The sequence below is a fragment of the Synchiropus splendidus genome, chromosome 8, assembly GCF_027744825.2.
Source record: "Synchiropus splendidus isolate RoL2022-P1 chromosome 8, RoL_Sspl_1.0, whole genome shotgun sequence".
Lineage (NCBI taxonomy): Eukaryota > Metazoa > Chordata > Actinopteri > Syngnathiformes > Callionymidae > Synchiropus > Synchiropus splendidus.
Window position 1 is genome coordinate 19,665,655 of NC_071341.1, and position 15,308 is coordinate 19,680,962.

Sequence of the window (15,308 nt, forward strand, 5' to 3'; positions counted from 1 at the left end):
CATTGGCTGAGGAAAATGAAAGACCCCACAATCTATTTTATTATTTTTCTGAGAAATTATGTAGAAAATGTAGAAAAATATGACATGTTCAACCTGAATTTAAAACGTTGGTTCAGAGGCAAGACCAGAAAACTAGATTTTTTTTTTTTAAAGTCCCAAATAAAAAAAAAAACATGTCTATATCATGCTATATTTCTTTTTTTTCTCGATGCAGCCGAGTTTAGCAGAGTCAGAGATTAAGGTTGTCAAACTGGCTTATTATCTTATTTATAATTAATAACTATAAATGTTCTTTTTGCTTGTGTGGGTTTTTTTTTTATTTTAAAAATTACTACCTCCTTTTTTCCACAAGACTTTCCATTTATATTATCTATTACATTTATTTTCTAGTTTTGATAGCCTGTAATCTTTTTCAATACAATACAATTTGGTGTCAATAAAATGTCATATATTATCATTTGCCGGTCCATTTTAGCATTTGTTGAAATATATGAGAATTAGAAATACATGAAAAAAACTCACCCAATTCAGTTTAAAAAATATTCCTTCATTCTTTGCTTTATGATTTTGGAAGTTTACATTCAGAATACTAATCCGTGTTTGTCAGAAACCGTTTGCCACTGAACAAAAGTCTCCTATACTAAAATGTGGGGTGACGACAGAAGACAAGGTCAGAAGTCCGCGAGGCAGCGGGTTTGATCTTGTTGAAAGGTGAGGCTGTTTTGGGTGAAGAACGTCTGAGGTGGAGTTTTCAATACCAACGACCAGTGAGCCTGTCTTTGGCCAAGCTCATTGAAGATGCCGTGTGTGACCAGAAAGCATCATTTTTTAAATTTAATACCCAAAAGAAAATGAGCGTTAAGCGTTTGTGTTCTGTTCACTGTGAAAGTGGGACAAAAACCTGGCCACCGAAAACCGACTGTTGTGTTTCCCTTCAGGCGTGTGTCCACCTCAGACCCAGCAGCAACCTCAGACGCCCCGGGAGGGAGAAGCCTTCCACCGAAAGAGGAAAAAACAAAACAAGAAGAACCCTTATCTCTATCTGACTGCGCTCCTGCAGCGTAGACACTCTGAGGAAGACCAGACAGTCATACTGACCGGCGCAGAGGCGGAAGGTCCAAACTACGGGACTCTACGCTGACCCGCTCGGAGCTCGCTCGGCCACTGGACTCCACTGACCTCTGCGCTTCATCCTTAGCTCAATAAGTTTGTCATGTTGGGGCGACACCTACAACACCAACCTTGGCGCCCGCAAAATGCTCTTCTTGAGACGAACAATGTTTCCGAGGAATCTGACTTGAAAACGCTCTGAACATATAAAGTGTATATAACTAGTAAAACAAGGGAATTCAGCTTCTTCCTACAGTAATAACAGCGTGTTGTTTGAGTACACCTTGACGATTTTTCACTCACTGGTCATGGGCAAAGGGGCACGGGGTCCATGTCTTTAGGTTTTTACAGCGTACTGTTAAGCCCGGTGCGTCCTCGAGCGGGGACACCACTCTACCTTTCCTACAACACAACTAGCGTCCGTATATCAACACAGGGTTCTTACCACCAAATATACCTCAAAGTTAACGCAGAGTTGCTGTAGTTCTTGTGGTATACTTGACCTTTTTAGACATGGAGCAAAAGGTTTGTATCATTTCAAACAATATATATATGGCCTGACTGGTTTTATCTCTCAGTAACAGCTCCGTTTAATTTGATGTGCCGACCAGTAGAGGACCGTCTTAACTCTCGCGCTTGACGGCTCATTGACGCACCGTTTTATAGCCTTCGAGAGAATATTTCGGGAAGCGAATATCGATAGCGGATGGACTCGCGTAGGGTTAGAACAGGGTGATGACGAATTGTAAGTGTACAATGTGATGTATTTCATTATTAAGGAATCATTTGTGAAGTGTGGCACGTCTGGAGGTGCCTTTTTGCCTTTTCTCTCTGGTTTCTAACATAACTGCCTTTTTCTTCGCCTTCTCATATCCGTCGTTTTGGGGAGTGGAAGTGCGCCCCCCATATTTTGCTTTCGCTTTCTCTGCCAAGAACGCTTAAGAGAGAAAGTTTTTTGTTTTTTTTTACATTTATATTTACCTGCTTGAGCTTTGTAAATATGATATAAACAGAACTCCCTAAAAACACTGCTGGGTGGAGATTTAGAAAAGGCAAGAAAACACGTGACGGAAGTGTAAAAGTGCAGCAGCTGCCCAGGCGACGTCGAACAACACATGCAAAACAAACAATAGCCACCGTGACTGTTTCACATTTGTATATTAATTGCTAGCTCTGTGTTCTTCTGTTGTTTATCCACACTAACCGATATTGAATGTATGTTTTTGCTCAACAGGAGATGAATGTTCCAATGTCGCAGTGCATTGAATGACTGTTGGCACATTAAGTCTGAGCTGGTTGACTTCCTGTACTTATTTTACAAAGGAACAGCCTCACACGCATGAGCCAAGCTCTTTCAAAACAACAACAACAACAACACACGTTTGTCTTTAGTTCTGGAAGCTAGTGCAATCACTCAAACACACAATGCTGCGTTCCATTTGTGCTCCCGGAAACTGAATCGGAACTGTAACCCAAAACTCCTCTCTAAGATCTAATGGGCTTGACCCACATTGGAGACTCACCCTCTGAGTATTACGGGCCACTTGCCCTATTTCCATTTCAAATAAACCGACGGCTAGAAGATAATTCCTAGCCGGTCTGTTCAGGGGAGTTACGGCGGGTGGTCAGTGAAACGGGAATCGGCTCCACTTCAGCCACTAGTGGGGAAAGTTTTTAAACTAGGCCGCGTCATATGTGCCGAACTCACGGTTTATTTAACGCAGATTATTATTCATTTAAAAAAAAAATGTCAGTTGAGGCCAACATTTTGAAAACACATTTGTCTTCCACCTGAAATACTTTCACATTTCGTTTGACTCTCCTGATTTGTATACTTGATCGTATTTATTTAACTGTGGAGGAAACCCCACGTGCAGTAATATGGCTACCTAGTTAGCAACAGGGCTGCTCCTGAACTCACCCACTTATTTTTATTTATTTTATTTAGTGTTGCTTTATTGGTCGCCATTTCATATTTAGCATGTCAGGACTAGGGCAGCAGGCCGGAGTAGTAGTTGGCATAACAACAAGGAGGATCAGGGTTCAAACCCAACTTGAGGCATCCCTGGGTTTTAACCAAAACTGGGTCTTTTCTCTTGTGTATTTGCTCCTCATGATCGAACCACCTGCAAGTGTGAGCGGTTCGTGCCCCAAGTGTCCTGAGTACACAACAGTTCCCCTCATCCTCTTAAGTTTTCTAAGTTAAAGAATGTTGTTGCTAAATAAGACTTCAGTGGCTGATCCGAGATTTTCAGTCAATCCTCTTTGAAACAAGGGCATGTGTTTACTTTACAACCTTTATAATAAATTATTGGACTCCATGTTATGTCTTTGGAAATAACTCAGATGAAAAATTCTTTATCATCTTGACTTATAAGTCGCTTTTCGCATCAGACCTTTCGACCTGAAATTCCTCTCTTTAGCAAAATGGCTTCCAAGAATATTGAGATTATATTTGTTTATTATTGACAATGATTGTTGCACCCACAAATTCAGTCTCGAGGCGACGTCGGTGACAAACGGAACGCAGCATGAAGCCTCCTGCTCCAAATTTCCCCCGAAACTGAATCAACTCCGCTTGAATTTCCTTTGACACATGCGAAAGTTCTAAATGCCTGAAAGTGCATATTTACACAAATTGATGTAAGATACGAAGGAATGAGGAGTGAAAAAAAAAGAATCTATATTTGTTATGTACTGTACATGGTGTGTATTGTATTTGTAAAGGGGAACAACATTTTACAGGAAGACGCTCCTGTCTGAGGATGTATAAAAAGATAGGGGATCCCAAGGATAAAAGAATTAGATTCTATATCAAAGTATTTGCTTACTGTGTGGCTTTAAGTGAACAATGTTTTTAAAACACTTTAAGGTGCCTCATTTGTCATACTTTAGCTGACCTTATTTTACCTGAGAAGAAATGTTAATGTTAGTACAGTACAATGTATTCTTGCCATAGCCCGCTGGCTGCACAAGTAGTATTTTCTCTGATGTATATTTACGTGAATGCCCATTGGACAAAGCTTTAGAAGCAGAAGTGTGTCGCCCTCTCTCATATTTCCGGGGGATAAAAGTGTATTTTGCTGTTCATGAGCACACGTGTAGACTCCAGATCTTCGAAGCAAATAGACTGAAGGAAAACTTTTTCTACCGACAAACTATAGTCATGTATGTACTGTGGAGGAAAAATTGTGTTTACAATAGTTTGACAACGACCAGTGTGTTAGGGCATAGTCGCTTCGAGAGTTACGACTTGGTGCTATGTTTAACTTTGTGGTGCTGTAGAAGTAGAAGTCTCAAGACCCTTCTGTTGTTTTCTACTACGACCAACTGTGTCTGGAGTGCAGACCATACACTACACGATGCTGACGCAAATGAGTTTGTCAGTCTTAAGAGGGAGTAAGTTAGACCTTGAAGTTGGCGGTTGTACAGCTGAAGCGGGTCACGAGTCAGCATCACCAAGTCCTTCTTTAGACAGACAACCTCTCATACCTCTTACAATCAATTATATTTTTACCAGTTTTTTTTTACTTTCATTTAGAGTGTGTGTCAGACTCAAGGTCAGAGAGCCAAATCTGGCCCACGAAATCACTAGAATTAGAATATTTAAGCAGTTCAACATGACACACAACAGTAGATGACGTCAAAATATTGACGCCTCAGCTGCTTTTATCTCTTCAGGCAGACTGTTTCAAAGTCCAGGCAACTTGTAGGGACCCACTGAGGATCTCACTTTATGAGTTGGCTCTTACATGGGCAATATTTTGTCCTTATTTTTGAATCAAAAGTTGTAAACAAACCAGTTAAAAGCCAGTCAAAGTGCGGAGTTTTAGGCCAGTTGGAGTGATTTTGGTGTCAGTTGTTGGTAAACAAGGATGAGGTTTATGTACTTTATTGTTAAAGTCAGACATGAGTTTGTGAACTTCGGCCTCCTTGAATGAAAACCCTGACTGATTTGTAACAGGACTGAAATCTCATCTGGGATGGCTTCAAATTTCACCTATTAAGTGGATAGATAGATGGACAGATAGACAGACAGACAGACAGACAGACAGACAGACAGATAGATAGATAGATAGATAGAAAGACAGACAGACAGACAGACAGACAGATAGATAGATAGATAGATAGATAGATAGATAGATAGATAGACAGACAGACAGGTAGATAGATAGATAGACAGACAGACAGACAGACAGACAGACAGACAGACAGGTAGATAGATAGATAGATAGAAAGACAGACAGACAGACAGATAGATAGATAGATAGATAGACAGACAGACAGACAGGTAGGTAGATAGATAGATAGATAGATAGATAGATAGATAGATAGATAGATAGACAGACAGACAGACAGACAGGTAGGTAGATAGATAGATAGATAGATAGACAGACAGACAGACAGACAGATAGAGAGATAGACAGACAGACAGATAGATAGATAGATAGATAGATAGATAGATAGATAGATTCACAATCACATTGATAAATGTTCTAAAAAAATTCCAACAGAAATCCTTCATTATTTAGATAAAATAACAAGAGCATGAAGCTGTTGCCTCCAACTTTCATAATATTATTTTTACTCTGGTCAAAATGGTTAAAAGTGGAAGTGACTTTTCTCATTAAATCTCTGTTTAGAAGCCGTGAAGAAGGTTTCTTGTTAAATCTTAAGACTGACAACTCGAGGCGAACGCCATTATTTGGCTTGCTGAACTGATTGTGATCAGATCTTGCCAAACAGATACGGATTATGACAAAAAACGTCATTCAAACAGCACTAAATGAACTTCACATAAGTGTATATCTGCTGTAAGATGAACCCATATGCTGTATTTCCAGCTATTTTCCAAACACTCATCGTAAAACATTTGTTCAGTTGTCCTTTATTTGGGTTGGCTTGAGCGGCGTTTTCTGAGACCTAAGTAAGTAAGTTCCTGTGATGTGATTTAAGTTATCTCACATGGAAACCACAAGGATGTTTAAAGTAATGAGAGGGAAAGTGAAAACGAATCTTCTCGTGTGCGATCTGATCATCAATCTCCCATTATAAAGAGTCCACGTTCTGACTTTAAAGTCGTGCAGTGTATGGAAGGCAGAACCAGCTAGTTCTTAACCTTAACAGTATCATGGTGTGATGACCGTAGACACAATACTGGAACATAGTCGTATATCCTCCAATAATAACACTTGTGAAATGAACTCCAATGACCTGTTTCTGTAGTGTGTTTGCAATGTCTGTCCGTGCTTCCAAGGTACCCTCTCTAAAGTATATTTGTGAGTATAACCCAGCCTAAAAGAAGAAACATAACCAGAGTTTAGATTAGCGCGCACCACAGGGAACTCGGAGGGACTCGGAGAGCATCGTGGAGAGAGATCTTTTTATACACACTTCCTGTACCGTTTGTTTACTTTGGGGTTTTTTTTTTTTTTTTGGGTTGACAGCACTGTTTTTCAAGCACACTACTGCAGGGGCGTAGCCGTCATCACCCATCCTACTAGTACTGTACAGCGTCACCAGATTTCTATTTGGTCTTTTCGGGAAAGCTCATGCATCCTCTCCTTGGAGTAGCGGTCGTCTTCCGGGCTGTTTTTTCTTACTCATATTCAACATGTACAGTGTTAAAACGAGGGCTGCTTTGGACGTACTGTTAGCTCTTTCTTTCATATTGCTCTCTGATTTATCAGCTTACAGCTTTTAGTGCATCACTAGGTGCTGGTAGAATGATTTTTTTTTTAAATGTATTATTCTTGCATGTAGAGACAATGCAAAAAGAAGAAAAAGAAAAAAAAGCCTATTTAGCAATCATTCATGTACATCCGAGCTGGTTGTTACTGAACAGAAGCGATGTAGTATTTTCTATATTCTCTGTTTTTTCATGTGTACCAGCACTGAGAAACTAGAATGTATTATTATGATTATGAATATTACGATAGTAGTACAATAAGCACTACGTTCTTGACTGTTTTAGCTACCCAAGCGAACCACGTCGTGCTTCGAGGAAGAAAACGTACATTTCATTTTCATCCACGGAACTCTGTGCTGTCCATGTTTACATTCTGTCTGCTTTCTCTGAATTCTGCGGCCATTTGTAAATAACCCGACGTTTCTGTTTTTACACTTTGGTTGGGTCACATCAGATATTAAGCTAACTTATTTTGTAAGCAATTAACTCATACTGTATGGTGCTGTACCAAAGCCTTATGTACAATATTTGTATTTCTTTCTTTTGGATTTTGCGTTGCCACTGAACTCTCTGTAAAGTCTGAGGTCATGTCTTATTCGCACTTCATGTTTAACTGCCATGGGATCTTGTTTGTTTTATAAACCTGACTTTAATGTTAAAAGAAAAACCTCTCTGGCCTGGCACCAACCGGCCTGGATGTAATGACAGCAGTCTTAAGGGAAAACGCACAGGCTCTCATCGTGACGTAGACATGGCCCCAGCACATGATCTATGCTCGGTCCGTGAGGATACGGAAGCAGTGTTGTGTTCATGTCACCATATCATTTCAAATGCTTAGTCCCATACGGAATTTTCCTCTCAAATTTTTGTATTTTGATATAATAAAAACAAGAAAAGAGGAGTTCTTGTGGGTCATTCTACAGTGCAATTCTTGGGTTAGACACTGGGGTTCGCTGTTGCGCAAACCAGAGTGTTAGTTCAGTAACCTGCCATCGACTTCATCTAAATAAAATAAAAAAAAAAGAGGTAAATGAGCTGTGAATCCATCTGGATAAAATAAATACATGCAGAGTTAAATTACAAAATTCCTCCTGCTTGACATTTAATTCTCAAGTGACTATACTGAAGCGTTAGTTCGGGAGTACTGAATGAAATATTGATTCTAACAGAATAAGCTTTTTGGAAACGCTTTCCAATTCATCTTAAACACAATGTAAATAGAAAGAAAATGTGTATTTGCATGCAAATCTCATTACGTTACTTGTCCTTATGATTCAATTTAAATTCATTATTATAATTATTTTATTAAAAGATGCCATATATCAGAATTTCCATTCATATCATATCTTATTCAGACTTTTTAAAATTCATTTTCTATATTTAATTTCAAATATCTTGTTCATAATGATATCAGAATTTACATATTAAAGTTCCATAGTGTTGTCCACCTTCTCTATAATCTAATCTTATTCTTAGGGTATTATTATTATCCTTTATTAGACCAGTTTTCCAGTTGTTTTTTGCTGTATTTCATGGTTACAGATTCTTATCCAACAAACTAGTCTGTATTACTATTCATGGAAAAAAGTAGAATGGGTGACATTAAAATAAATGTAAACGGCAGGATTAAATTTGGTTGAAACACCACAACTTTGGTGGCACGCAATATCAGAACGGAGGAAAACAGTGTTCTACACCCAGAAGGAAATAAGTTATGAAAATTTACACTTATATCATGCAAAATTTGTCACTTATTAAAATTAAAAGCCTGCTCACATCATATATTCATATCAAAATCTACAATTCTCAGGAAAAATACAAGCTGTTTAGTGACATATATCTTTCCTGCTAATCATTAACTGCAGCTTTAATGTGGTTTTGCGACTGACTGAACTGCAAGGAGCAAACAGTCACTTGAAAGTAGACGGAAAACAAACATGGAAGAGTACAAGGTCTGCCATGATGACCTTTGTGGCTCAGTGGAAATTCTTCCAGGTACTAAACAAACAGGCAAACACCTGCAGGAAACTCAGCCAGTAATCCACTGGTCAAACACCAGGGCGAAGTCCTCTCTGCGTGCTAGAGATGAGACGTATAAGTTTGGCTTCAGGATTACCCGGTGAAGCTTTTCCAGGTGGTTTAAACATTTGCGGTGACAACAAGAATCACGTGGGACGTTGCCTTATTTGGTGTTTTCACGATGACTCACGAGCTACTCACCTTCTTCTTTGTTTGTTGTTCTCACTACAAATACATTCCCACGTAAACACAGTACCCTACAGAGCCCTGGAAGTGACATGCATGTGCTTCTTTTTTTTTTTTGGATGTGACATGCATGACTTTTTTTTTTGCCCGAGATAACAGTTATTAAATTTTTATCTCAAGATAACAGTTATCTCGAGATCATTTTTATATCAAGATACATGTAAATGTCAGCGCAAAACAAAAGTCTGTGCGTCTTTTAACACTCTGATCAAGTGCTTTCTACTCAAAATAATACCATACGTGGCTAAGCTATACTTTATTACGCGTCCCCGGAAGCCACATGCATGACTTTATTTTTTTTATCCCGGGATAAAAGTTATCTCAAGATGCAAATTATCTCAAGATAACTGTTATCTCAGGAGAAAAAAAATAAAGCCATGCATGCCATGTGTGGTATTATTTTGAGTAGAAGCCACTTGATCAGAGTGTTCAAAGCGCACAGACTTTGTGCTATACTGACTTAGCAATTTCCTGACTTGCAGACAGTGAATGACAACGTTGACGAACAGTTATGAAGCCATGGGAGACACAGTGGTTACAGAAAGTAATCGTTTCTCGAGATAAAAATGATCTTGAGATACTAATTATCACAAGATAAAAATGATCCCTAGATAACTGTTGTCTCGGGCAAAAAAAAAAAAAGTCATGCATGTCACATCCAAAAAAATAAACACACGCATGTCACTTCCAGGGCTCTGTAGTATCCAGCTGTTGTAAAAAAAAAAAATAAATTATATATATATATATATATATATATATATATATATATATATATATATATATGTGTGTGTGTGTGTGTGTGTGTGTGTGTGTGTGTATTAGTGAAGATCACAAGGACTTTTTAAAAATGTAATTATAATGTGTGGAATAAATAAAGATAAAAAAAATAAATAAAGATTTTTCAGGACGGTTGAAAGCGTGGAACGTATCCAGCTACTCGGGGCAAAATCATTAGTCAATTAATTCATTTGAATTTAACTAAAAACGTATAAACAGTTTATTTGACTAACGTGATTCATTCCCCAGCCAGATGGTGGCAGTAACGGACCGATTTACCGAAGAAGTCACCGGATTACACACCGCACCTTTAGATACAATGTTTTGCCGATCAAAGTTGCATGAAAAAAATGGCTATTAAAATCATCGATCTAGAAGAAGAAGTAGCATATACTGGTGGGAGTGTATATGAAAACGCTGGCGGGTCCCTCTGCCTCCTCCACCTACACTGCTGTTATGTAATTCTCCAGCGGCAGTTGCAGCGCACACTTGTCGAATGAGGCTCCTCGGGCTCCTGAATACTATGAAACAGGTTCTTTTTCAGCTGCGCTCTCGCTCCGCAGCACCTTCACAATCGTCGGTTTGACATTGAAAAGGTCTGGGAACCATCCCGGTGGCGAGCGCGGCGCTGGTGCGCGCCCCCGACATGTTCTCGGCAGTGGTGGCTCGGGAGTGACTCGCGCGGTGTGGCATCGTTTCACCTCCGGATGATTCCGCGGTGGAGTCCGGGCACAGTGACTCTGCAGTGCCATGCAGGCGACATGTTTCCCGGCCACGAAGCTCAGCGCGGTGCGCCATAGTGGAGGACTGGAGCGGCGGCGTGCACACTGCCAGGTAGGCTCCGTCAGAGGCGGCGGTTTTTGCCAAAAATCACGCGCCGAGCTGCAGAAATGGAAGGTGTGACTTTGACCCCGGGGCTTTTCTTTCCTTTGGAATCTTAGAATCATTGTTTGCGCAGGTGCGTGGTGTCCAGCGATCAGTCCGGCCCAACAGGTCACAGCACACCTGATGATAAAGTTCACCCAGCTCGAGCTGGTAGTGCCGCAACTAGCTCGCAAACCAGCGGCTTTGGAGGACAATAACCCGGAGTCGCGACTGAACTGCAGACGACCCGTTGTCATTTCGCCATGTTTGTGTTGCACTGAAGTGTGTAGGAAGCGACGGACTGACTCACACGCTTGGACAAGTAGTTGGCAAGCAGCAGAAAACTGATGGAAAGCCACATAAGAAGTGATAAATCACGTTCCCCACGGTTATGGTTTGAGGAGAGGATATTGCCGGGACGTGCACAGAAGGTTCGAGCGCCACCTGGGAGGAAGCCCGGGGCAGACCCAGGACTCACCGGCCTCCATCTTTGGTTGGCAGAAAGTGTTTTGTATTTTTCCCTAACTGTGTCACTTACTGAATTCTGACTGTAGGATTCCAACTGTGATGTGACGAGCCCACTTTTTATGTACTAGCTAAGACCTTGGTTAAATAAAGGCTGAAGTAGGGACCAGCTTACCACCTATGCTACTGGACTGTGTAGCGGAAGCTAAGTATCAATGGTGTTTTGCTAGCAACAGAAAGACAGTGCCGCCATCCTGACTTCTTGTGTCAGCGGTGCTCTGTACGACAAAAATGATGGTAACTGTTAGCGCTAGGAACATACAATCATTTCATTATTCTCAGAGGAATAGGGAGGAGTTCGAGATTTTTTTGCTTAGGATTTCGAACGAAAATCCAGAACTCGAACGCCCCCCAAAAAAGCCAGAAAAAACATAACGTGCGCGGACCGATCAGCTGACCCACGACGCACTTTGTTATTGTGTATAACGCAGCCTCTGTATGCAGATGTGTCCCGTTAGCTACAGTTACTGACTGTTTTTTCTTCATATTGAGGTGTAAAACCTTCCCTGTCTCCACACTGGACCGTGGTAGAGTGTCACAGGGGAGGTGCTGGAGCGCTCACTCCAGGGTTTGATGTCCTGTTGCGGGCTGGAGCTGGGACAGGGATGAGGCGAGTCTGGGACAGAGCGTGACTTGGTTTATGACTTTGTCACAGCCAAACTGCACAGAAGCGCACATTCAGAGCTGGACACGCACCGGGCACCTCTTCACTTCTGGAGAGACATCACTCACTCGGCAACCCCTCCCACATGCAGCGGCCACACACATAGAGGAACAGCCACCTGCAGCAGACACTCTACATTCACTCCTACAAAAGACTATTTTAAGGCTTGGAGCGCATTGTTTCTTTTTCCATTAACTGTAATGGGAAAAATCGATTCAGGTTTCGAACAAATCGTTTCTCGAACGGCCGTCTGGAACGGATTGTTGTCGAGAACTGAGTTACCACTGTATTTCCAACGACAGTCCCAGAACGTCAGCTGTTTTTACTCTGACTTGTAGCCTCTGCTAACTCCTGCATGCCTGGAAAAGAGAGCGATGACATCACTCAGCCATTGGCGTTTAATTTTATAGTGGACTTTGCTAATGTGTTACGAATGAGGCTGGAGCACAAAGTGTGCACCACTTCATGGCGTTTTCTGAAAAGGAATGAGAAATTAAGTTGGATATCATTGGCTAAAAAAAGTTAATCTTTCTATTTTCCTCCTTTATGCCCTTCCTTCAGTAGACTTTGCTGATGATTTTATCTTAGATTGGCGTTACATTTCTTGTGTTTAAATCCTTTATTTGTTGACCCAAATGTCTTCATTCATCTCCATACAAAGACGGCCATTTCTTGTGTGGAACCTTAATCTCTTCCATGGTTCAGGTTTGATTCAGATCAATGAATAAACCGTGACCATACGTTGGGCTGTATAAGCTGATCCCCAGATGTTTACATGACAGTTAAGTAAACAAAGGGATTTTAATGCCACAGTATCATGGCCGCCGTATATAAAGGGCATCTCTGTCAATGCAGCCGAGGATCCACCGTGAGATTAGACTGTCCTCCTCAGAGACAGATCGGCTTGTTGATTAAATATCGGTGCCTATGTTGCCTACACTTTAATCACCCTGCTGTTCACCCTCCTCCTCCTCGCTGCCCTCCATCTGAGCTCAGCGCCACGCTGAAGGTTACCAGACAAAGATTGAGCGGTGAAAGAGTCTCAGTGTGAGATGAAATAAAGTTAATCTCACTCTGGCACATTTCATGAAGATTACCGGATGACCACCCCCCTCTTCTACCCGAAGTAGCGAAGCAAAGCCAGTGGTGGATGACGGTGTGGGGGGGGGGAAGAGACCGGAAACCTCGGCTGTTGGGTGGTGATGTCATTGCTTCTGACAGAACGGGTGAGTCGATGCTTGTGGTCAGAGGTTCCTTCGATGCGAGGCTCACTTCCTCCCTCACTGCCTCATACTTAGTCTGTGGAATCAAGTCACGATGAATGGTGAAGGTTGCCATGGCAACCATAGGCCTCCTCTCCACTGCATCTCTTGCTGCTGTTGACAGCGGTCTCCTCATCGAAAAGGGAGCGTGGACACTGATTCCTTGTGCATATTGAAGCACGGTAGAAAGAGCATCATTACCTGTTGTAAATGCCTATAAAGATTACAATAATACGCTCCATGTTACTTACGTTTTTTCTCAATGGTTATGAGGTGCATTGCTTACGTTGTTAGGAACTTCAAAACACAATTGTTTGACTGACATTTGTCCTGTGCATTAAACAACATAAATTATTTACATTTTTATTTTATTGCTGTCGATTCTGTTTTCCGGCACTCATGCATTGTTTAAGACGATTAACAGCCATTTCCATTTAATTTAATACATTGTTTATTTACATTGAAAAGGCAAAAACATTGGTCCTCTATTTACTCCATTTATTTTAATAAAAAAATATTTTTTCCCCCCACTGATGTTATTTGAGATTGTGTTCATTTATAATTTATTTGGTAAAATTTTTGTATTGAAATATTTTTGTTTGCATTTATTTCCATGTGTATTTATTGATATATATTCCAAATTATTATCACAGTTATCACATAGTTATCTATCTCTGAGTCATGTCCTTATTTCTTTATTTATTAAAAACAGCAAATGATTCTTAGTACCATTATTTGAGGGCTGCTGTCAACACTGCCAGTTCAGTACTTAGCCAAAATGAGTTTTAAGAAGCAGTGAAATCAGTAATCTAATGAGGAACCCTCTTAGAGCTGCTGCTTCCTTGTGAATTTACTGTCAGCAAATCACTGAGAGGGACGGTTCTCACGGTGGCACCATTGTATATTAAAATATTTGTCATTGTTTTATAAACCTCTTTGCTTTGAATGGGACGATAAATGTCACCTTGTCCATTTAGTGCAGCAAAGACGCAGGTGTTGTTTTAAGAACTTGTTTCTTGCTGTGAACGTGCAGTGTTAGCTTGCCAAAATATTTTCATTGTCATTCATAGTGTAGATGGTTATTTTGTGCAGGGCACAATATGCTAATGATTTCATGTGTTGCTTCCTTATGTGAATGTCTGTTGACCTGTTCATCCCTTCTGGGGTCCTTCACTTGATCCACAGCCTCAGAGTGGTGAATCGGTGAATGGTAGAGATGTCTCTGATGTCTCTGACTCACGGGTGTAGACTTGGATGACGTCACCTGTAACCAATCACAAGTTGCCGTTTTTTCAAGAAATTCACATTATTCTTAAAAAGTCCAGTGAATTTATCTTTAAAAAAATAAGCAAATGATCAGAATGCTGCTTTTAAATACCAAACAAAAAATCTATCGAATAGTCTGGAACAGCTTTTAAAAGTTTTATGCAGCTCTCGAACAGGATTCATTTTCATCATTTAATTTTCTATATCATTAACTATTGTGAATATCTTGTATGCAACGGAGACATATACATGAGTGTAATGCGTCCCAGTTCTGCTCAGAACCACTTACGCCCCCTGGTGACGTGAGATTTCTCATTCGGAATGTTGGACAATTCTCACCACAATGAGTGCGCAATCCAAGATGGCTTCCCCTCACGAGAATAAGGGAAGTCTTATCCCCTGAACGTAAACAGGATGTAGAAGTTTTAAACCAATGAAAGGACGTCATCATCTTCTTTTCCGACTTCTCCGAATTCTCCCTTAACATACAAAATTGACTGTTTCAAACAATGTTACCATCACTGATCTCATGCTTCTATGCGTTCTTTGCCTTGATATTGATGTTCCCCGATATATCCACCAGGGGGAGTAGCCCACAGTGAAAACTTTATGACAACAATAAACTCCAAAACAAACTTGGCGAGTGCGGAAGAAGTATTGATAATGTACCTCTTGCACAACAGTGAAACACTGTGTCATAGGAGGCGGTGGTCTGTGAGGCCGCTAAATATATCGTGACAGGAGGACGGAGAATTTCCGCCATTCTTATGTCTTCTTCGTGTTCCAGTATAGCTACGTATTGTGCAGTAAAACAACACTGCCCCGCATGGTTTGGTGTGATACTACTTTGTTTGGTCTGTATCCAGAAAGATGGACGAAATGAGCG

General features: G+C 40.7%; 2 protein-coding genes across 3 annotated transcripts in view; both read left to right on the top strand.

The window, feature by feature from the left end:
- Window positions 1–7,649, top strand: part of igsf9ba (immunoglobulin superfamily, member 9Ba) — a 60,772-nt gene extending 53,123 nt beyond the window's left edge. Inside the window, exon 20 of the mRNA XM_053872560.1 lies at window positions 939–7,649. Coding sequence (XP_053728535.1) covers window positions 939–1,141 — 203 coding nt within the window. The 3' untranslated portion in view covers window positions 1,142–7,649. The remainder of the gene's footprint in view (window positions 1–938) is intronic.
- A 2,510-nt stretch (window positions 7,650–10,159) lies between these two features.
- arhgap32a (Rho GTPase activating protein 32a) overlaps window positions 10,160–15,308 on the top strand; it is a 28,782-nt gene continuing 23,633 nt past the window's right edge. For both annotated transcript variants that reach the window (XM_053872513.1, XM_053872514.1), the window contains exon 1: window positions 10,160–10,675. The gene's annotated coding sequence lies outside the window, so the exon portion shown is untranslated. The remainder of the gene's footprint in view (window positions 10,676–15,308) is intronic.